At 64.6% G+C, this 21,351-nt stretch overlaps 3 protein-coding genes across 9 annotated transcripts in view; 1 reads left to right on the top strand and 2 right to left on the bottom strand.

Annotated features, from left to right (window-relative positions):
- Positions 1-1,996: 1,996 nt before the first annotated feature.
- Positions 1,997-10,383, bottom strand: MST1R (macrophage stimulating 1 receptor). 3 transcript variants are annotated; one of them, XM_068694991.1, is made up of 21 exons: positions 9,740-10,383; positions 8,076-9,367; positions 6,799-6,987; positions 6,595-6,720; positions 6,346-6,516; positions 5,997-6,163; positions 5,750-5,924; positions 5,492-5,637; positions 5,218-5,400; positions 4,984-5,077; positions 4,676-4,909; positions 4,455-4,601; positions 4,226-4,382; positions 4,041-4,133; positions 3,756-3,965; positions 3,596-3,676; positions 3,321-3,502; positions 3,133-3,242; positions 2,866-3,031; positions 2,646-2,782; positions 1,997-2,565 (listed from the first exon to the last, which is right to left on the bottom strand). In XM_068694991.1, the coding sequence occupies exons 2-21, from the start codon at positions 9,285-9,287 to the stop codon at positions 2,328-2,330; spliced, it is 4,218 nt and encodes a 1,405-aa protein (XP_068551092.1). In that variant the 5' UTR covers positions 9,288-9,367; positions 9,740-10,383; the 3' UTR covers positions 1,997-2,327. The 3 variants fall into 3 exon arrangements, with proteins under 3 accessions (XP_068551092.1, XP_068551090.1, XP_068551093.1); XM_068694989.1 differs by having other exon boundaries at positions 9,832-10,383; XM_068694992.1 differs by having other exon boundaries at positions 5,218-5,379; positions 9,832-10,383.
- Positions 10,384-10,538: 155 nt separating this feature from the next.
- On the bottom strand, positions 10,539-14,061 carry MON1A (MON1 homolog A, secretory trafficking associated). Its single transcript, XM_068694998.1, has 5 exons — positions 13,820-14,061; positions 13,229-13,696; positions 12,210-12,975; positions 11,945-12,092; positions 10,539-11,652 (listed from the first exon to the last, which is right to left on the bottom strand). Exons 1-5 carry the CDS (start codon positions 13,944-13,946, stop codon positions 11,512-11,514), a joined length of 1,650 nt encoding a protein of 549 aa, XP_068551099.1. The 5' UTR covers positions 13,947-14,061; the 3' UTR covers positions 10,539-11,511.
- Positions 14,062-14,261: 200 nt separating this feature from the next.
- The window catches only part of RBM6 (RNA binding motif protein 6), a 52,171-nt gene continuing 45,081 nt past the window's right edge, over positions 14,262-21,351 (top strand). The window contains exons 1-3 of one of the 5 annotated variants that reach the window (XM_068694995.1): positions 14,262-14,385; positions 17,604-17,713; positions 19,426-20,779. In XM_068694995.1, coding sequence (XP_068551096.1) covers positions 17,670-17,713; positions 19,426-20,779 — 1,398 coding nt within the window. In that variant the 5' untranslated portion in view covers positions 14,262-14,385; positions 17,604-17,669. Of the gene's footprint in view, positions 14,386-14,624; positions 14,715-17,600; positions 17,714-19,425; positions 20,780-21,351 lie in introns of those variants that run through there. The other 4 variants (XM_068694994.1, XM_068694996.1, XM_068694993.1 and 1 more) reach the window with 4 other exon arrangements.

Here is a 21,351-nt window from a genome sequence, read left to right as displayed (position 1 = left end):
GAGACCGGGCAAAGGGTCCCCCTAAGGACAGACGCTGTCTGTGGTGTGGGAAGAGGAGGAAAAGCTGTGTAACCAAGTGCTCCCCGGGGGCCAGCAGAGCTCCCCAGGAGCCCCGAGGGCCAGCCGAGCTCTCCGGGCGCAGCGGGTGCCGCTATGTGGGGCTGTGGGTGCCGGGCACGGTCGGCGCGCCCCAGCAGCGCTGCTGCTCGCAGGCTTCGTTAGCAAAAACTCGCTCACTGCTAAAAATGGCCCCGCGCCGCCGCTCCAGACGGGAGGCCGCTCGATCACGCCTGCTCCCCAGCATTCGAGCAGGAGCTAAAAACAGCTCGCCGCCACCGGTGGCTCCTGCCTGGTGGCTCCTGCCGGTCTTTGCGGGGCTCTTTGATGCCGGAGAACCGGCTCCCGGTTTTTCATGCTGATTTGGCACAACGTTGCCCATCCCGATTGGGGTGTCCCCCCCTGCCTCGATGCCCTGGGGGTGGCTGCATGCAGTGCTCTGCCCATCCCTGAGCCACTGCTCCCCCTTTGCCACCCAGTGCTGGGAGTGCCACCAGCACGAGGTGCCCACGGGGCCGCAGCCACCAGGTGCCACCCAGCGCGTCCCCAGGCGCTGCCGCCTTCCCCGGGGAGCAGCAGGGCTGTGCCCACAGCCCCGCGCCCGGCCACTCATCTATTATAGATGGCTCCGATTTTAATAATTAATCCCTGCTAACGACAGCACTTTCCCCAAATAAAACATTTAAACTGCTGCGTGCGCAGGGCGTGCTGCCGGAGCGGCCCGCCTGGGTGCTGTGCTGCAGCCTGGCGGGGCGGCACCTCGGGGTGCTATCTGCTGGGTGCTGTTTGCCCCGTGCCCACCCTTGGGTGCTCCCCTAAATGCCCCCAGGCCCCTCAGCTGGGTGCTGGGTGCTGCGTGAGCTGGGGGATGCCACCCAGCCGGGTCCCCTCGCTATATCCCCTGTGCCGCCGCATGGCTGTGGCACTAACTGGGGGGTGTTTGCTCCTCGTCTCCAGCCGTGTAATTAGGGCAGGATAAATGTGCGTTAGCCTGAAATCTGTCATCTCCACCAGCAAATTTAGGGGGGGGAGCAGCCAGCTGCATCCACCCCTCCCTGCAGCCTTCCCTCCGTGCCTCCATCCCTCTGTCCACCCACGCCTCCGTCCCCGCATCCCTGCTGCAGCCGTGCCCCTGATCCCCTTCCCTCCTTCCCTGCCACCCCGCATCCCCGCATCCCCGCTCGCCTCCCGGTTCGGGTTCAGCCCTTCCCGTTGCCACAGCAACTCAGCAGCTCACCCGAAACCGTGGCGCTGGGACCAGGGGGGACCCCCGCACCCAGGCGGTGCAGCCCCGCCGCGGGGAAACTGAGGCAGAGCTCTGCCGGGAGCGGCGGCTAAAAATACCCTGCCGAGAGCGGCCGGTGCAGGTGCGAGGTGCTGCCGGGGATGGACAGCTCTGCTGATGGGAGCTGACGTGGCCCCGGGCTGCAGCGCTGCTTAACGAGCAGCCGAGGAGGGGATATTTCAAGCCAGCGCAGGCTGTGGCCACGTTTCGGTGGCTCCTGCATTGCCAAGTGTCACCGATGTCCCCTCCTGGGCCCTGTCCCCTCGGATCCCCCCGCTGCAGTGCGTGCTGGCTGTGCCCCCAGCCCTGGTCCCACACAGGGTGGGCAGCAGTGGCTGGCAGCTGGTGGCACTGGGGGGTGACACGGTGCCCGCTGCCACGGTGCCACCAGCAGCACGTCCCCGTGCCCCAGCGCAGCCCTGGGGGCACCCCTGCTGCCCCCCCCGGTGCAGAGCTGCTGGCAGAGCTGCCAGGGCTGTGCTTTGCCACAGAAGGCAGGGGGAAGGTTTGTGTCCAAGTCACCCGGTGTCACCTCCCGGGTGGCCCCTGGGGACATGGGGTGGCCCTGGCACCGGCCCGCAGGTGCCCTCCCATGGCTGGCACAGTGGGTGCCCCCAGCACCCACCATGGGCAGAGCACACGGCACCCACCAGGGAAAAATAAAATTCATTTTTTTATCAGTCATTCAACCAAAAAACGCTGAATTTGTCCAGAGGGGGGCCAAAACCCCTTGGGACACCTCGTCAGCTCAGGCTGCCCCATAGCACTCGCTGGGGCTGAGCACGGGGCCCGCAGCACCGAGCTGGCACCGGACTGGGGCTGAGGGACACCACGGGGGTCCCATCAAGGCACGGAAGAGCAGCACCCAGCGCCCACCCCGTGGGCAGGGTGCCACACAGCACCCAGCTGCACCCCACGTCCCTCCCTGGGGGCGCGTGCCCACAGGACGTGGGGACCCGGGAGACCCCACGGAGCAGAGCGCCCGTCAGCGCACGTCCTCATCCTCATCTTCATCACCCTCCTCATCCTCGCCGTCAGGCAGCTGGTCCAAGGGGGCGGGGGGATAGGGGGGGCCGCTCTCCAGGTTGACGTAGGTGACGGCCAGGTTGACGTAGCGCTCGCCCTCCAGCGAGGCCAGCACGCGTTTCAGCTCGCCCACCAGCCCCGAGAAGGACGGCCTCTCCTCGGGCGCAGGCGCCCAGCAGCTCAGCATCACCCCGTACCTGCCCCAAAGTCCCCGTTAGCACCAGCAGCACCCCCGGGGGGGTCCTGCTGCTGCGCCCCCCTCCCCTGCCCCACTCACAGCGTGTCGGGGCAGGGCTGTGGCTGCGGCAGGCGCCGGCCCCGCAGCAGGTAGCGGGCCATGTCGTAGGGATCCACCTCGGCGTACGGCGACGCGCCCCGTGTCAGCAGCTCCCACATGAGCACCCCGAAGGACCACTGCGGAGCAGAGTGCTGGGACAGGGGGACGGGGATGGGGACGGGGACAGGGGACAGGGGACGGGGAGGAGGGATGCGCCTACCACGTCTGACTTGGTGGTGAATTTTTGGGTCTGCAGGCTCTCCAGCGCCATCCACTTGACGGGCAACTTGGCGTGCCGGTGCTGCCGGATGCTGTAGTACTCCTTGCCGAAAACATCCCGCGCCAGCCCAAAGTCAGCCACCTTCACCGTCAGCGTCTCGTCCAGCCTGCGGGGAAAGGTTGGGGGCAGCACCCCAGGGTGCCCGCTGCAGCCTGGGGCACGTCGGGGTGCTGGGGGTGGGGGCACCCTCAGGCCGGCCCCACTCACATGCAGTTCCTGGCCGCCAGGTCCCGGTGCACAAACTTTTTCTGGGCCAGGTACTCCATGCCCAGAGCCACCTGGAGCCCGAAGCCGATGAGATCCTTCACCGTGGGGCTCTGCGGGGTAGGAGCAGTGAGCGAGGTGAGCTCAGTCCCCCCTTACACACTCTCCACCCCTCCCGGGCACCCCCGTACCCGCTCCTGGCTGCGGATGAAGTGCCGCAGGTCCCCGTGGCGCATGTAGGGCAGGACGACGAGGGGCAGCCCGTGGCGGGGCAGGCAGACCCCGAGCAACGAGAGCACCTGCGGGTGGTGGAAGCTCTTCATCAGGATGCCCTCGCGCAGGAACTCCTCCACCTCCTCCAGGTCCGTGATCCCTGCGGGGAGCCGAGCCGTGGGGCGCCGTGCCGTGGGGCCGTGCCACGGGGCTGTGCCGTGGGGCCGTGCCGCGGGAGCAGGCGCTGACTCACGGTGCAGGGACTTGACGGCGCAGTGCAGGGCGCCCAGCAGCGGGTCCGTGTAGGTGCCGTGGTACACGCTCCCGAAGTGCCCTGCGGGGACATGCAGCAATGAAGCCGGGGGGGCCGGGAGGTGACAGCCCGGCCAAACTGCCCCGGGGCGAGTCGTCACCTTTGCCGATGACCCGGTGGCGGTGGGTGACGAGCCGCTCCTCGGGGATGAGGATGTCCTTCACCTCCTCCAGCAGCTCTGGCCGCAGGTCCTCCAGGCAGCAGGACGTGGACCTGAGCAGGGGCACCGGGGAGCCGCCCCCCGCAGCACCGCCAACGTGCGCATGGGGCCTGGCCAGGACGGGGCTGCCTGCAGCGGGCAGCGCTACCACTGCGGGCAGGGGGACACCGTCAGGCACCGGGCACGGCCCCAGCGCCCCGACACGCTCACCCCAGCACCGCTTACCCCGCACGTCCCGGTAGTCAACGCCGGGGCGCTGGGTGATGGCAGAGGCTTCGCTCCGGCCAGGGTGCACCAGCAGCTCCAGGTTCTCCGTCCCTGTGGGTAGGGCACAGGGTGGCACCGTGGGCATGGGGTGGCACCACGGGCACGGGGTGGGTCCGGGACAGCCGGCTAGCAGCAGCACTCACCCCTCCTCTTACTCCAGCGCCAGCGGAGCAGCGCAGCAGCCAGGATGCAGCAGACCAGGAAGGTGACACCGGTGCCCAGGGCCAGGCTGGCAGCCAGGTCCAGCGAGGAGGCGGCCAGCACCAAGCCCAGTGTGTGGCAGTCGCTGTTCATGCAGATCTGGGGGAGCAGGGGCTCAGCGGGGCCAGAGGGAGCAGGGCACGAGGAGAGGAGGTACTGTGAGGTGCCTACCTTCACGAGGGCCCCGGCTGGGGGCAGGCGTAGGTTGTGGGGCACGTGGCACATCACCTTGTTCTTCAGCACGTTGGGGTGGCAGTCCCGGCCCCCCACTGTCATGGTGATGTTCATGCAGCCGGCCACGGCGTCCAGCCCCAGTTGCTGCCCGGACAGACAGCGCTGAGCCCGGCCGGCCCCGGCATTGCCCCCCCGGCGCGCCCCGCTCCCCTACATACATTCACCTCCACCTCGTCGTCACCGGGTTTGAGGCGGTAGTGCCTCTGCTTGCCCTGCTGCTCGAAGGGGAAGACCCGGGGCCTGGGGAAGTAGCGCAGGCGGAAGAGCTGGCGGCCGGCAGCGCCTTCCAGCAGCACGCTCAGGTTCCCCAGCACCGTCTCCAGCTTGGTCTCGAAGGGGAAGGCCGGGCTGCGGCACAGCAGCCGCTCGGGCAGCTGCGGGCCCTCGCACTCCTGCGGGCGGGTGCTGGGCTGCTGCCACGGCCGGGGACACCCCGGGGGTGACAGCCTCCTGCCTCGGCACCTACCGTGGTTTCGGTCTTCTCGCCAGCAGCCTCGAAGCGGATCTTGGCGCGATACATCGAGTCCAGGTGGGAGCCGATGAGGGTGAGCATCAAGCCCCTGTGGTGGGCAGGGGTCAGAGCACTGGGGTGCACGCGGTCCCCAGGGTGTATATGGTCCCCCCAGGGTGCACGCAGTCCACACCACCTCAGCCAACCCAGCCTGGGGGGATAATTTCAGGGCTGTCCCCGCACACTTACTCGTAGCTGCAGTTGGGGATGATGCCCCAGACGGAGGGGTCGGGGCGGTACTGGAAGGACGGCAGGGCTGGGAACTCCTCCCCGTCGATCCACAGGGCTACCGAGGCTGCGCCCAGGTGGGCGGCAGCAGGAGCCGTGCATCGAATCTTCCCCTCATCCTGGCTGGGGACAGAGTGCCGGGGGCTGGAGGGGACAGCGGGGCCGCGTGGGCGGCCTCATGCCCATCCTCGTGCCTGGGACCCCGCGATGGCCAGGGGTGATGGCCGGGACGTACCTGGGCTGCTGGGCCAGAGGACACTTGGAGCCGTTGATCGTCACCTCCCAGCTGCTGCCCGCCGAGATGTTGGTGCCACCGAGGGACAGGAGGGTGCCACCACCCTGGGGACCGAAGCTGGGGTGCAGGGAGCTGACCTGGGGCTCCTGGGCAGAGACGGGGGCAGCGGGGTGGGCAGTGAACCAGTGCCCCCACCCAAACCAGCGCCCAGCCCGCGCCACCCTGGGGCTGGCACCGCCGCCGGCACGGGGACATTACCACGAAGAAGAAGCCGCCGAGGGTGGCAGAGCCCCGGACGCTGAAGCCCGAGGCCTTGCGGGGCTCCATCACGCTGAGCACCACATTGGCCGGCCCCGCCACCGCCGGCCCCCCAGGCTCCAGGGCACACACCAGCACGTCCACGAAGTCCTTGAGGCGGGAGGAGGGCTGCGGCCTGCGGGGCAGCAAGGGATCAGCGGTGGCACGGGGAGGGGGGCACAAACATCCCCCCCCACGCTCCCCTCACCTGGCCCAGCTCTCGTTCAGCAGCACGCTGCAGTTTCGCCCTCCCACCGCCACCCGGTAGGGGCCGGGGGGGCCGCGGTGTGCGGCGGGGTCCAGCGGGGAGCGGAAGGTCATGCCGCAGAGCGTCAGCCTCGTCCGGCCCCGCAGCGGTGCGCTCTTGGGGTGGAACTGCGGGATGGGCAGCGAGAGCACACGATGGCCACGGGGAGCTCCCTCCTGGTGGGCACCGTGCCCGGCTTGAGGAGGGGGAGTCCCACCGCACACCGCCCCGTGTTCTGCCTCCCTCCCCACCCACCCTGGCCCAATTCCAGGAGGTCCCCACGGGGCCAGGGGCACCGCCGCGGACCTACATCGGTGAGGATGGGCAGGCAGCTGTCTCGGACCCAGGTGCCGTTGCACTCGTGGCTCCGCGTGCACCCGTCCCCGCACCAGCCGCAGCCCATGAAGCGCTCGGCACGCAGGCAGCGGTCGCAGGTCAAGAAGTGGCGGCAGCCCGGGCCGGTGACATTCACGCGCCACACCTGGGGACACCGAATGGAGGTGAGCAGGGGGCGCAAGGGGGCTGGCCCCATGTCCCATCCTGGCTCCCCCCCACTCACCTTGGTGCCGGCGGCGAAGAGCAGCGAGTCCTCCTGCAGCCTCACCGCGTGCCGCAGCGGCGCCGGCTTCTCCAGCGAGAAGTTGGCCAAGGGGACGACGTAGGAGCTGGAGCGCTGCAGCACCATCTGCAGTGGGGTGGGGAACAGGGCTCAGCACCCCCCCGGGCACCCCACACCCTGCCCCGACCTACAGCCAGCACCCACCTGCAGGATGCGTCCCTGCGCCGTGCCCAGGTGGGCCACGGTGACGCTCTCGTGGACGGAGACGAAGATGGAGGTGAGGAGGACGCCGGCCAGGTGCCCGTTGAACAGGTCCACCTTGTGGGAGGTGGCGGGGACGAGGGTGGGCTGGTCCCAGCAGCTGGTGTCGTTCACCAGTGCCGAGAGGTTGACCTGCAGCCGAGCACAGCGGGGACACCTCAAAGCCAGCCCTAGCGCCCCGATCCCTGCTCCCCCCTGCCCGAGCACCCATGGGTGCGGGGGCGAGCCTGGAGCACACACGTTGATGAGACATTTGGGGGCCGAGCACCTAGGCGGGTAAACACCCGATTACCCAATCCCCGCTCTGGGCTGCAAAAAGCAAGCAGGAATTTTGGAGAATGCCCCCGCCACCACAACACCGCCGAGCAGCGTCAGATCCTGCCCTGCCCCCTCCACATCTGGACGTGGTTATCAGCACCAGCACCGCGGGGTGGGGGCGCCGACACAGCGCCAGCCCCCCAAATCCACCGGGGCTCGGGGCGAAGGGGGACGCCAAACCCCAGTGTGCCCCACGGGGCACCCCTAGGACCACCTGTGGGTGCCGGGCACTGGGGACCCCTTCCTGGCAGCGTGGCACAGAGCGGCGGCGAGCCGTGCGCTGCCGGGAAAAGGAGGAGATGCCGCCGCGCCTCGCCCCGGCTGAGAACAGCCAGGCTCGTGCCACGCGCACTGGCACCCGCCCTGCCCCGTCCCCGCAGCGCAGCCGTGCCGAGGCTTGTTCCTGAGCCGCCGTGTTCCTGCCCCACGGGGCCGGCGGGGTGACTCACGGCGCTTCCGCCCGCGGTTTGTTTGCTCGGGCAGCGCAGCGGCCCCGCAGCTGAGCCGGCCTGGCGCAGCGGCTCGGCGGGGAGGACGGGGCCCCTGCTGCCTCCTCTCCGCTCCTTCATAAACAAGCTGGAGAGCGTGGCCGTAAACACCGCGGCGCTGGGGATGGGGACGAGGGGGCCGGGGCAGCGCTGGGGACGTCACCGTGTAGATGGAGGGGAGGGGACGTTGTGTCCCCGCCACGGGCAGCAGCACGCGGGGTGGTCCCCACGCAGGGAGCACAGCCGGCTCCTGCTGCTGCCAGCACGGCCAAGAAATGTGAAGGAGTGGGCAAAGCACCGCGTCCCCGCACCAAACCCGTGTCGAGGGGGCTGGAGGCATGGACTCGGGCACTCCAGCCCCAGCCCTCCCGTGAGCGCTCCCCGGCAGGTCCCGAGCCCCCCGCCAGGACTCACGCTGTGCGGGCAGTACTCCTGCGGCTGGAAGAAGCTGAGCCCCCGCCTCAGCGTCTGCGCACCGGTGCCGCAGCACTTGTCCATCCCCTCCTCGATGGCCTGGTTGAGCAGGCGCAGGGGGAAGGCGCAGACGGCTGAGCTGTCCCGCGGCACTGGGCTCTCCGGCTGGCTCTCGGCGAAGGCGCCGAACAAAACCTTCTCGGAGCGGTCGATGCCGAGGTCTCGGGCCAGGCGCTCTCCGGGGAGGACGGCGTGGGCAGCCTGCAGCACGTTGTAGGCCACGTCGCGCTCGGTGTCCTCCTCGGCACCGCGCCGGCGCCGCTTGGACTCAAAGCGGCAGTCGAGGACCAGCTCGCGGTAGCGGCGCAGGTCGTGCCTGCCGGTGCTGAGCCGCGCCAGGCGCGTGTGGAACGACTTCGAGCCGGGACACTCGGGCTGCACCGTCAGGAAGTAGACGTGCTCTCCGGTGGTGAAGGAGTGCACGTAGCGGATGGGGTAGGTGTCTCGGTAGGGCGGCAGCACCGTCAGCCACTGGAAGGTGTCCGCGAAGCCGTCCAGCGTGCCCTTCAGCCTGCGCACCGACACCGACTGCGGGCTGTAGTGCGCCGCCACGCTGCTGTTGACGGTGGAGCCAAAGTAGAAGAAGGAAGCGTAGCTGTCGTCCACCACGGTGCCACTGGTCCCCAAGGGGCTGGCCACGCAGTCGGGGCAAAACGTGGGGCTGTTGCCTGTGGCGGAGTACAGGCAGTGGGTGTCCGCGATGGTGACCTCGTCGCCACGCACCTGCAGCTTGTGCAGGTAGCAGAGCCCGTGCCGTGCCGTGCCGCAGCTGTACAGCCACGACTCCTGCGGGTCCAGCAGCAGCAGGACGTTGTCCACATCCTCGGGGCCGGGGCCGCCCGCAGCGGCTGGGCAGAGGCGGCAGATCTCGCACTCAGCGCTGTCCGTGGGGCCGGTGATGAGGACGGAGCGGAGGCTCAGCTCAGGGCCGACCAGCAGGATGCGGTTGCGGACGGCCACGAAAGCGATGGGTGGGTTGGCAAAGACGGCGACGTTCTGCACGGGGCCACCAGCATCGAAGCTGGGCAGCGCATAGGGCACGGAGAAGTTCCTGGTGGAGCTGTAGGGGATGCGGGGGCACTGCCAGGCGTCGGCAAGCAGCGGGGCCAGGGCGAGGATGAGCAAGAGGTGCGTGTGGCATGGTGGCCCCATGCTGCCACCAGCACGGGGTTATCGGTGGCACTCAGTGCCACGCGGGACTGGGACGCGTGGAGGCTGGGTCAGCATTGCACCTGCGGGAACACCAGGGGAAGGGCTGGAAGTGCTGTGCCAGGGGAGGACAGCGTCCCACAGCCACGTGCTGCGTGCTGCCGGGGGGATCGGCCACACCGAGCCCCCTCCCGAGCCCCCCAACCCTCCGGCACGGGGACGAATCCTGCAGACACCCCCCGGCCACGTCCCTGCCTGGGGACGGGGACCCAAAAGGGGACCCAAAAGGGGACCCAAAAGGGGACCCCCTCCAGCTCACCAGGGCGGCGCTGGGGACCCCTGCCAGCCCCGCGGGGAGCCGGGACAAGCCCCCCGCCACCCCCCTCGCCTCGCCCCGGTAGTCCCCAGCCCGGCTCCGGCTGTCCCCGCCCGCCTTCCCCGCGGCTGTCCCGTACCAGAACCGGGCTCCGCCGCCTTGTCCGTGCTGAGCCGGCCGGTACCGAGCCGGTCCCGAGCCGTGCCAGGCTGTGCCGTGCCGGGAGCTCACCTGGTCGCTGCGCAGCGGGCCGTGCCTTTCCGTGCCGGGCCGTGCCGTGCCGGGCCGGGGCGGAGCAGAGCGGGGCCGGGCCGGGGCGGGTCCTGCCCCCGCACCGCGCGGGGCTCCCCGGGGGCCGCTCGGGACCGGGGCGAGCCGCGGAGGGGCAAGGAACGCCCCGACGGCCGCGGAGCCCCGCTCCCCGCACGCCGCGTCCCGCAGCTCTGAGCCCCCCTGCGCGCTGAGCACGGAGCCCCCCGCCCCGGGCATGGGCTGCGCGCAGGGGGGGCTGCGCTGCTGCTGGGCCCCGTGGAGGAAAGTTTTTTTTTTTTACTCCCGCAGTGAAAAGCAGGGATTCATCCCCAAATCTCAGCCTCGGCGGCGGGACCGGGGGCAGGGCTTCTCCTCCCGCAGCCGGGCGGGACGGGGCTCGGCTGCCCGGATCCGCGGGGACTTTGCTCCCAGGGAGGGGCTGGAGGAGCCGATAGCGATCTCGCCTTCGCTCCGCCAGCCGGCTCCTGCCCCGCGTTGCGCAAAAGCCCCGCAGTTACGCTGCCCTGAGCCTTGCCCAACAGCTCCTTCCTCCGGGCTCCCTCCCGGTTTCGACACGAGCTGGCCCCGGCCGGCTCATCCCAGCCGCTCCCAACCCCAAAATCGGCCGTCCCCCAGCCCCCCCGGGTGGCCTTTGGCCCGCGGGCACGAACGCGCTGAGACTCGCCTCCGGGTCCAGATAATGTTTATGAGCAGAGATGAGAGATTACAGCCTGGCAGGAGCACAACTCCGCGAGCAGGGTCCCCCCCCCAGCCCTGCCGGGTTCCTCCCGGCTCCCTCGGGGTTTTCGTGGGGCTCTCCCCCTCCTCGGACACCCGCCCCAGCCCCCAGTGTAGGGTCAGGCTGTGCTTCACAGGGGACACCCGGCTGCCGAGGCACCTGGGGGTGCTCAGCCCCACGCCGGTGCCCGGTGGCAGCAGGGAGGAGGGGGGCCTTGCACAGCAGGCCCAGCTCCAGTGGCTGGTTTTTGGGGGGGTTCAGGGGACCCCATGACAAGGCGAAGTCCCAGTAGGGCTCCCTGCCAGAAAGGGCTCCGAGGGAGCTGCGTTGGGGCTGCCCCTTTGGAGCCAGCACCACGACCCCCACACCCTGCATCTCTCGGGGGCTGCTCCACATCCCCAGGGGCAGGACCCCAGTGCCCCAGCGGGGGCAGGCTGACCCACCCCCTGCCTCCCCCCCTTCCCCAGGACACAGCATCCTTCACGTGGCCGTGCTGGGAAGGGTGCGGGACAAACCTGCTGGCTCCCGGCCAGGGCAGGAGCCCGGGACCATGGGGGGCTGCCTGGCATTTGGGGACCCGGCTCCCCCAAAGGAGGGAGAGGAGCAGCCCAGCCAGCCCCGGCCCCAGCTGGGTGGTGTCACCCACCCTCTGCGGGCACAGCAGCAAAAAAAGGGATGGAGCCGGGGGTCGTGGAGGAAGGGCAGCCCCCCCAGACGAGGGGGGCATTGCCTGCAGGTGCGAGAAAGCCCCGCTCACCCCATCTCCCACACCCACGGCTCACAGTCCCACGGGTGGGTTTCCCCGTGCTCTCGGGGTCCCACCGTGCCCTCTCCCCCGGCTCCCAGCCCGTGCCTCCCCAGGGGCCGGGCCACCCGGCAGCGGGGTGCCCCGGTGGGCTCCGTGCCCTGGGAGATGCCCGTCAGTACGTCTGGGGCGTGAGGATGAAGAGTCGGTCTTCCTCCTTGCGGATCCACTTCATGAGCTTGTTGACAGCGCTGATGGCGCCCGCCTTGGTGCCCAGGGGACTGTAGCATATGTAGAGCTCGAAGGCGCTGGTGACCTGGGTGAAGAAATGGGGATGGGCACGCACCTGCACATCCCTGCAGGGGGCTGGTACTGCACATCCCCCCGGGGGCTGGCCCAGGGGTTCCCGAGCAGGGCACGGGGTGGCAGCAGGGCACCCTAAATGGCTGGCCTGCTGCTCCCTGGCACAGGAACCCCCGAAAGGAGCACGCGTGTGTTTGGGGCTGCCCTGGTGAGCACAGAGCCGGGGCTGCCTTGCGCCACCAGCCCTGCTCTGCCACGCGGGGCCGCAAGGTTGAGGTCACCCAAACGCTGAAGACAGCCCTTACCCAAGCCAGGAGGTTTTCCCGTGGGCCCGTGAAGTAGATGTTCTTCAGGGGGCGCGACGAGTTGTGAGCCCGGCTGTGGAGGTACTGGTAGAGCCCCAGGAGCCTTTCCTTCTCCTCCTCCCGCACATAGGGTGCCTCGATCTCAGGGCTGCAGGAACACAGCGCCCCGTTAGCCCCCCGCGCTCCTCGGGGAAGGGGATTCAGGGAGCAGCTCTGCCCCGTGCCCGCACCGCGGCCCCAGTCGGTGCTCTCCCGGCCTCCTCACCTGGTGAAGAGCCCCGAGCTCTTGGACTTGTAGATGAAGTGCCGCAGGTCGGGGATGCCCACCTGGGCCACGCTGTAGAAGGGGGTGCGGAGGGCCTCCTGCAGAGCGTGGTGCACCCCCCGCCGCCGCAGGCGCTCCTGGAAGCGCCTCTTGCAGTCGGAGACGGTGAAGAAGTCCTCGCGGTCAGTGGAGACCAGCAGCAGGCACAGGTCCATCTCCTGCTCCAGGTAGGAGATGTGGGCGTGGAAGAAGCCGCTGGAGTTGAACTTCGGGAGGCAAATGGGAGTCCAGGCTTCGCCCTCCCGGAAGGAGGAAGAGGAACTGATAAGGTTGAAGAGCAGATGGAGGTCAATGGGGTGGAGGAACTGATCCTTCTTCCTCACGAGAGACACCAGCTGGTTCCCTGACAGGAGGATGGAGAACACCAAGCTCTTGGCCTTGGCCTGCTGGAGGCTGGTGCTCACGGCGTCCCGGACGCTGGCGGCCAGGGGCAGGCAGCGCACGGCGCCCATGAGGAAGCTGGGGTCGTGGGCCATGAGGTCCAGCAGGTTGTCGGTGATGCGCTCGGAGCCGGCCAGGAGCCTGCGCAGGTCGTAGTTCTGCTTCTGCTGGAAGATGTGGTTGAGCTGGGTCCAGGTGAGCAGGCTGAGGATCTGGTAGTAGATGTACAGCAGCTCGTGGGCGATCTCCTGCTCCGACTGCCGGGTCCGCGCCACGGCCACCAGCACCAGCGGGCTCCTCCGCACGAAGACCACCTTGTAGCCATCTGCTTGGGAGGGAGTCCCCGTGGTTGGGGACAGAGCGGTCAGCCCGAGTGCCCAGCCTGCAGTGTGCATGGGCTCTGCTCCCACCTCCCCCCAGCCACCAACCTGCCCCTGGGGACAGCTTGGATAGCCCACGGTGGCAGGAGCACGGGCTGGGCACCACCACGTGAACCCCTGGGTGATGTGTGCAGGGACACCGTGGTGGGGCTGCAACACCACCCTGCCCCACTCCCCCCCCCCCCCCCGGCTCAGTACCTGCGTGGATGGAGCGGATGGCGTTTTTGTCTGCCTCCAGGAAGGACACCAGGGCCATCATGACCCCCATGGTGCTGGAGAGGGCCTCCTCGGAGCCGTAGCGGGAGTACACCGGCTTGCCGGCCTCGCTGAGCACAAAGACGTGCTTGCGATGCATGCGCCAGGCGTCCATGGTCACGTCCTCCTCCTCCTTGCCCGACAGCACCGAGTCGTGGCGGGCGGCCTGCGGGGCCGGCTCCAGCTTCCCCTCCTTGCCCGGCCTCATCTCCTCCTCCAGGTCCAGGGCCATGCCCGTCAGCTGCGTGCTCAGCTCGCTGAAGTCCTTGCTGATCTGCTCCATGCTGCTGGGCCCGGCCGCCTCCCCGCGCCTCTCCTCGGGGCTCCGCGCCGCCGCCCCCCCGTCCTCGGGGCTCGTCAGGTCCTCGTAGGAGCGGGTGTGCACGAACATGGCCCCCTCCTGGCCTGCCCCTGGGGACACGGCGGGGGTCAGCGGGGCCGGGGGGCTCCAGGGAGGGGGCTGCGGGCCCCTCAGTGCCGGCCCCACCCCTCCCCGCAGCCCCCGGCCCCCCCCGGGCCCTGCCCGTTGCTCACCTGGCTCCGTGCCCTGCGCCAGGCCGGGTGTGGGGCTGTCGGCCCGCTCCCCGTGCTGCCCATCCCCCGGGGCCAGGCCCCCGCCGGGCTCCTCGCCGCCTCTCCCCGCCTGGACGTCCGCAGCCATCCCCGGGGGCGTCCCCGGGCTGTCCCCGGCCCCTCCCGGCAGCTCCGGGCCTAGCTGCCGGTGCCGGTGCCCCCCCGCCCCGCCGCCGCCGCTGCCATGGCGGCGCCCGCCCCTCTCCGCCTCAGCCCGCCCCGCGGTGCCCCTGCCGCGGGGCTCTCTGGGAGTTGTAGTCCCCGCAGTCCCCGCTCCCGCCTTCCTCGCTCGCCACCCCCCGCCGCGCGACTACAGCTCCCAGCAGCCCCTCGCCGCCGCCGCGCGGGGCGCGCTGGGAAGCCGAGTCCAAGCCGCCCAGCCGCGCGGGGCTGCCGGGAGCCGTAGTGCGGCCGCCGGACTCCATTTCCCAGCGTGCCGCGGGGCGGGGCAGGGAGGAGGGGGAGCTCCCGGAAGTTCCGGTTCCCCCTCAGCGGAGCGCTGGGCCTGGCGCGGCGGCGGCGGGGAGGTGAGGGGCGGCGGCGGCGGCGGCGGGGCTGTGCCGGGGGGGGGGCGGCACCGGCGGCCGGGAGCGGCCCGGGGAGGCCCGGAGAGGCGGGGGAGACCTCGGGGGAGACCTCGGGGGCGGCGGCAGGCGCGGGGGCGCCCCCCTGGTAGCGGGCGGCGGGGCGGGGCCTGGGCGCTGCCCCCCCCCCCCCCCCCCTCCCCTCCCGGGGTTTTCCCCGGGCCCCGCTCACAATCGCGCCGCGTTCCGCCGGGGAGGGGCTGAGGAGGGGCCCGGGGAGGGCCCGGCCGCTTCTGGTGCCCGCTGCTGGAGGCCTGCGCGGCCCGCTGGGGGTAAGCGCAGCCCGGCCCTCCCCTCCCTGCTGCCTCCTCTCCTCACAGCCCCGGGGACGCGGCTTTGTTGTTGCTGTGCTTGCAGACGGGGCGCTGCCCCCTTCAGGAAGGGCAAGAGGGAGCTGCCGTGGCCAATTTCAGCTGGTACAGCTCAGGGGACGTCTTCGCCTGTAGCTCGCCTCGTGCTGGCTTTTCCCTTTCTTTAGCCTTACGGGAACTTGGCTACGCGTGAGGCGTTCGTCAGCGCGGCGCTTCCTCCGTGCTGTGGGCAGAGCCCTGCCTGTAGCTGTATTTGGCTTCCTCACGGCCTATAAATAACCAGGTTTGGCAGCCCTGGTGAGATCTATTTGGGGAGAAGCGGTGAATATCAGAGCGGTTCTCTCAAAACGTCATCTCTGTGAGACTGCCGCGTGCCCGCTCCTTCCCCGACTGCTCCTCCCTCTCCCTGCTTCGGAAAGCAGCGGGCAGTGTTGGGGGGTGAGTTGGTGGAGGTGGACGGGGAGGTGCTTGAGGGCCTTGCTGGCGCTTCTCGCTCTGCCCCTTGGCAGAAATCATTATTTAAACCCTCGGAAGAACAGCTGCTTGGTCTGGCTGAGCTACACAAGCCCTTTATTCTGTCGGGTTGTGGTGGAAGTTTAAGTAAGATGGCCACAAGGACAGAGTGCTGTTGGGCTCGGCATGGGCAGTTCAGGAAGCTGGGTCAGAAACATCCCTGAAGGGGCAGCAGCGGTCACGGGGCTGCCCGGGGGGCACTAAGAGGATGGGGGCTGTGTCCCAGGGAGCACCCCGAGCCCCCTCGGGCTGGCACCTTCACTCCTCAGTGTCTCCTGCCCGCTGGGAGGGCTGTGTAGGCTCGCATCAGCCCTACTGAATATTCAGAGTAACTGTAGCAGCTAATTACTGCCCTAAACGAGCTGCAGCTCTGGCTCTGGGAGAACCGGGCCACACTGTGCTTGCTGCGGCCGTGCCGTTGTGTCATTTGGAAACTTCCTCTGTTGCCATCTCCTCCAGATGCGTGGTTGTGACTGAAGGGCGCCAAAAATAACTGGCGCGTTGTTCCTAGCGCTCGAGGGTGGATTTTTGCTCCCCTGCTGGCCCGCTCCCGTCCCCAGGCTGTGTTGGGCTGTCTGTGGCAAAGCAGCCTTCCCCCACACCCTGCCCGCTCCCGCCGTGGGGCAGGGGGTGGGATCCTGCTCTCACCTCCTGTTTGTCCCCTTACGGAGAGCCGGGGTTTGTCAGCAGGTCGCGGTTCCTCTTCCTGGATTTCCTTCTGCGTGCTCAGCTCCAGGGCCCGGTCACGTCCCCTTTTTGCATCGGGTCAGACCCTGAGAGGTGGTGAGCAGAACGGGGGGGCTGAGCTGGCAGTGAATTACCTGGTGCTGAGGAGGGCAGGTCCCAGCGGTGCACAGCGCCTCTCCTGCAGCGCTTGGGTCTGGCTGGGCCTTGGTGGCAGTGGGAGCCCCTCTCCGGAGGTCCTGGCCGCCTGCTGTCCCCTTGTTTTGTGGGGCTGCGTTGTAAACAGTACCACTGAAGTCCCACGGGTTAAACTGCTATGAGTTTGATGTTTTTTTTCCCCATCTGATAATTATAATGTGGTGTCCAAACAGCTCCCAGTTGGCGAGGGATTTTTTTAAGCATTGGGAAGCTTGCGGACTCTATGACAAGTGGAGTGGGGGAGGAAACCAGGAAGGGAAGATGGAGAAACAGCGGCTCTGCAGGTATCTGCAGGCTGCTGTGGGTTGCAGGTGAAAGCCACAGCCACCTCCGTCTGCCTGTCCTCGCAGCCTGAAGCACGGCTTCTGCCAGAAAAAATGGCAGAGCTCATGGTGGGACGGCCTGGGAAGAGCCACGTAACCACGAGGGGACCTCGAGGGGACCGGTGCCCTCAGGCAGGTTGAGGGATCTTGAGCGGAGGTGGCGGAGGTGGGGTGGGGATCCCGCGTGTGGCTGCGGCCGTCCCAGCCCGCTCCTTCCCTCCCGCTGCCTGTCGGGCAGCGCTGACCTTTGGAAGCGGGAGGAAGCAGGGCGTTGGGTGGTTTTCGTTGAGATTTACTGCGCTCACGAGGCCCAGCAGTGGCTGTCCTCGGTTCTGCGGAAGCACTGCAGGGAGCTGGCTTCAGCCCTGCTCCGGGGAAGCGTGAATCCCTTGCGTAGAGGTGGGACCCGAGGGGCAGACTGGCTGCTGTGCCACAAGAACCCCGAAACCACTGCAGGGAGCGGGTCGGGGACCGCTGAGGTGCTGGCACCGTTCTGCTCCGGGCTCTGCTGCAGCCCTGGTGGGGGAAAGGCCCCAAATTCTTCCTGTTTAAGTCCTTTTGAAGTCCTGGCTTTGGCAGTCTCCAGGAAATCCTCCCCTTCGTGGCTGGTGGGAGGAAGCAGGTGACGTTTCACACCTGCGCTCAGCTTTTAGGGCAGTTCCGGGCAGCAGAGCCCGTAAAGATTTCTTGGCAGAGCACAGTAGGCCAACAGCGGTGATGGTTTCCTTGAACAGCAGAGAGCTTTGGGCAGAAATAGTTGGGATTAAACATTAATTGCAAACTGTTGCTCGGCGCTGGGCCTTGCTGTTTATAGCCTGTGGGATTCTCACACTCGCAGTTGCTCTGAGTAGTGTTAGACAGCACAGTATGTCGGGAAGCGGTATGTTCATCGAGAGCAAATATCAAATCGTTTGCCCACACATATCGACGGTTTCGTTTCCGAAGTCATTTGAAGCTTGTGAGTTTGAACGTGGAGAAACGCAGCACCGAGCTCATTCCTGCCGGAGAGTGGCCCTGCGTGTCGGTGGGGTCGGCCCTTCCCACGCGCCTTCCGCTGACCAGCAGTGGAAATTTTCTTCCGCGCTGTGTTTTCGTTGCCCTGTGGCTCACTGTCACGTTATTTCCTCAGCAGGTTGTGCTGTCGTGGTGTTCTCAGAGCGAATTACCCATTTCTGGAAGCCTACCAGACAAGGGGAACATGTGGGGAGACCATCGACAAGGCAACAGAACGGGGTCCTATCGGTAAGCACTGGAACGTACCCTTTGCTCCCTGCACTGAAGAACGTTACTGAAACAACGAGAACTCTGTCAATATTCCTGCACATCCTCCTCCAGCTCATTTTGCTAAAAGTTTCTGAGCTCCTTGTGGAGCTAGGTGGCATTCCTGAGCAGTAGGCAAGTTAAGCCACGGTGTAGCTTTCTGCATTTTGGTGAAGTTTTGTGTTTGTTTGGTTCTTTTTTTTAATGACAGCTGCTGTTTTATAACAAACATTATTTGTTGTGCTCCTTCACAAGGCGTTCTTGAATGTCACTGGAGCTGTTGCAAAGATGCACATGCAGCCGACCTGCGCTGCCTGATATTTTTCTTAGTTTATATTCCTTTGCTTGCTACTGGGCCCTGCGTTTGCAACAGGACTTTGGGAATAAAAACTGAAATAAAGCAGAGGCGCCAAGGGAGAGGGTTTTCATCCCTCATGCATAATTCTTTCATCCTTTATTCATGTCTTCATCTCAGTTATTTGAAAATCAGAATGATAAATGTACTTCCTCCTGGCATACCGTAGGCTCCTGAAATAAGAGTATTTCAAACAAATGTCTGACTGCAATGTGTTGAGAAGGCTGATGTCGTGAATTTAAAACAGTGTCCTGCAGAACCTGTCTTAACAGGGCTGATCAGAGAGCGATCATGATTTGTGGTGATAGCAGCAGTGCTGCTCTGCTGATTTATTTTTTTTAAATTGGATTTTATTGGCATCATTCTTTACTGTGGTGGATGGGCGATTCTATCCTCAAACCAAGTTTCAATTCCCGTTCCCTGTGGTGATGAACCAGGGGCTTGCAGCTTAGTAAATCCGTGTGCAGTTTGATTAGCTGTGCACGTGTGTTTTGTTGGTGAGTGATCCTGTATGAAACTCAGAGAACTTGCTGGAGTTGCTAGGGAAATGCCCACTGATTAGGGTAGGATTTGGTGTTTCTTTAAAATGTGTTGCTTTAATATTTTATTTTTCTATTTTTTTAATATTTTGAAGTACTGCTTAGCTGAAAAGTCAGATAGCTTCATCTCAGAAACACAGAAAATGGATTTTGAAAAAAACTGCAGTAAGAGGAAATCTCTTCCTGAGTGGTGTTGTGCAGAGATCAGAACTTGTGGTTGTGGTGTTGTAAAGAGGGTGCGAGGCAGCTGGTCTTGAGGCATCTGCAACGTCTGAACTGAGAGCTTTTAGCATTTTCCTGGTTTAGATTCCAGCACAGGGAGGCATAAACTCTTCTGTGTAGCACGTTTCTAGAGCATGTTCGGTAACCTTTGCTTTTGTGTGCCCCGTGACGATGTGATAAGTTAGCCATGTGTAATGCTGCCCAGAGAATTTAAGCTCAGGTTGTTCCTCCCAGGTGTGTGCTGGTGATGCTAATAAACAGGCGAGCCAGCTGCTGGAACCTTGAACAGCTGCAGAGCTGTGTGCAGTGCAGGACTATGTGATTGCTACCGTCATTAACCCATTAATATTGCAGGTTTTCCCTGTTGAGTGCTTCTGGAAATTGTGCTGAAATGGGAGCACCCAAGTTTACTTTCTCACATCTGTCGTATGCTGCCTCATCTTAAACTGCCAAACATCAATATCTTCTGCGGATCTTAGACTGTTACACCACTCTATAAAAGTTTAGAGAAGAATGTGCTGCTGTATAGATTTCAGACTCTAAGCACGTTATGAATAATACTGTCTTTATTTCTACAGTGGGAGCCAAGAAGAAAGGTTTGCTCCCGGGTGGAACAGGGAATATCCTCCTTCCCTTGATAGTCTTGCTCAAGAAAGACACTCTGGCAACTTCTCTGGCAGAGAATCACTTCCTTTTGATATCCAGGCACTCGCAGGCCTCCTCAATCCTCAGTTTGCCAACAGAGAGGAACCTTCTTTCAGCTTTGGAGCCAGAGATGGACCGCGTAGTGACCTCAGAGGTAGGGAAGGGCACCACGATTTCAGGGGCAGAGATTTCCCACCGTCTGACTTTCAGAACAGAGATGAGTCTCAGATGGATTTCAGAGGCAGGGAACCACCCCCTTCCGAGTACAGGGGCAGGGATATGTACTCCGGAGACTTCAGGGAGAGAGAAGGGCCACCTATGGACTACAGGGGTGGGGACGCTCCTTCGGGGGACTACAGGAACAGGGAGACGTTCCGTATGAACTACAGGGACAGGGAAGCACATAACGTGGATTACAGGGGCAGAGATGAGCCTCCGTCAGACTTCAGGGGGAGGGGGTCTTTTGATCTGAACTTCAGAGGTCGAGATGGATCTCATTCGGACTTTAGGGCAAGAGACGTGCCTGAGTTAGACTACAGGGGCAGAGACCATTCCTATTCCGACTTCAGAAATAGGGATGTACCTAATATGGACTTCAGGGGTATGGGCACATCTGATCTGGACTTCCGAAACAGAAACGCACCATCGTCAGATTTCAGAAATAGGCACAGGTCTCGGACTGATCAGGATTTTAGGAGCAGAGAGATGGCTCCTCCCATGGACTTCCCAGAGAGGGAAATGCCTCCTGTGGATCAAAGCGTTGTAGATTTTAGGCGCAACCAGTCTACTGTACCTTTAGCAGAAAGAGAGGGCTCTGGTTTAAGCACCAGCAAGAGAGAGGAGGCTGCGCTTGGTTTAGATAGAACTCCTTTTGGTAGCCAAAAAAGCGAATTTCAACATCCGGAAGCACCAGCCAGAGAAGAGGAATCCCTTGGACTGAATCTCAAAGATGACGCTTCACACAATTTCCAAAACAGCCGTGGACCTCCTCCTCCTACCCTTCAGGACCAAGAGGAGCAACCTCAGAGCTTTGCTAACAAGCAACAACAGCAGCAACAGCAGCAGCAGCTTTCTGGGGGGGAACAGCAAAGATCTGATTCTGATCTTGGGTCAAAAGGTGAAGGAGATCTGGATTTCCTGGGACGGCAAGATACGGACTACAGAAACATTGAGTATCGTGATGTGGATCACCGGCTGCCAGGGCACCAGATGTTTGATTACGAACACGGCAAGTCCTTTTCAGAAGGAAAACCCGGCAAAGATTCTAGGCCCTATAAGAGCCTTCAGGTAGGTGGCTTTGTCAATTGATGTTTCTCTTAAGCACGCGTTGGCCAAAGAATGGAAGGAGCAGGGAAGGAGTCTCCTATTCATGTTCTGTCACTTTGGTTCAGTCCTAACTCACCGTCCTTCTCTGAGGACATCCTCCTGCTCCAGGCCATTTGGATGGGCACGCTTTCTATCCCAGAAATGCTTTATTCTCAAGAGAGATGCAATTTAGCAATTGAGAGTTGCTAAATACATAGAACCAGATTTGGTTCAGAAAGTCCCCAAGCTGAAAATGAGCAGACAAGTGGAGGGTGTTATGTGGGGTGGGGAAGCATTGCATAGTTTTTGTTCTCCTGGGAATCTGCTTACGAGTGCTACCAGAGAGAAGCTACTGGGACAGGTGGACCCACGTGGAACAGCACAGCTGTTCTCATGTGCGCTTTGTTTATCCTCGTAGTCAACTTTGAAATCTCAAGGTTAATGGTAACCACTGAATTAATAACTGCTGTGGAATTTGAATATCCCACTGCTGGGAAGCAGAGAGCTTTTCTGCTTCTCTTTTTATAAAAACTTGGAGAAATGTGGGATTCAGG

Source organism: Anas acuta, chromosome 11 (genome assembly GCF_963932015.1).
Source record: "Anas acuta chromosome 11, bAnaAcu1.1, whole genome shotgun sequence".
In the NCBI taxonomy this organism is placed as follows: Eukaryota; Metazoa; Chordata; class Aves; order Anseriformes; family Anatidae; genus Anas; species Anas acuta.
The sequence above is the reverse complement of the archived record's forward strand: the minus strand, read 5'-3'. Positions and strand labels throughout refer to the sequence as shown.

What these genes read in the sequence shown, in the direction of transcription:
- MST1R (XM_068694991.1), bottom strand. Translation starts at nt 9,287, where the DNA reads ATGGGGCCACCATGCCACACGCACCTCTTGCTCATCCTCGCCCTGGCC. An exon ending in TCTTCGCCGCCGGCACCAAG is followed by an intron (nt 6,517 to 6,594) that starts GTGAGTGGGGGG and finishes CGGTGTCCCCAG; the next exon opens with GTGTGGCGCGTGAATGTCAC. An exon ending in CTGGCGGCCAGGAACTGCAT is followed by an intron (nt 3,032 to 3,132) that starts GTGAGTGGGGCC and finishes CTTTCCCCGCAG; the next exon opens with GCTGGACGAGACGCTGACGG.
- MON1A (XM_068694998.1), bottom strand. Translation starts at nt 13,946, where the DNA reads ATGGCTGCGGACGTCCAGGCGGGGAGAGGCGGCGAGGAGCCCGGCGGG. An exon ending in GGCGCAGGGCACGGAGCCAG is followed by an intron (nt 13,697 to 13,819) that starts GTGAGCAACGGG and finishes CCGTGTCCCCAG; the next exon opens with GGGCAGGCCAGGAGGGGGCC. An exon ending in GGGAAAACCTCCTGGCTTGG is followed by an intron (nt 11,653 to 11,944) that starts GTAAGGGCTGTC and finishes TTCTTCACCCAG; the next exon opens with GTCACCAGCGCCTTCGAGCT.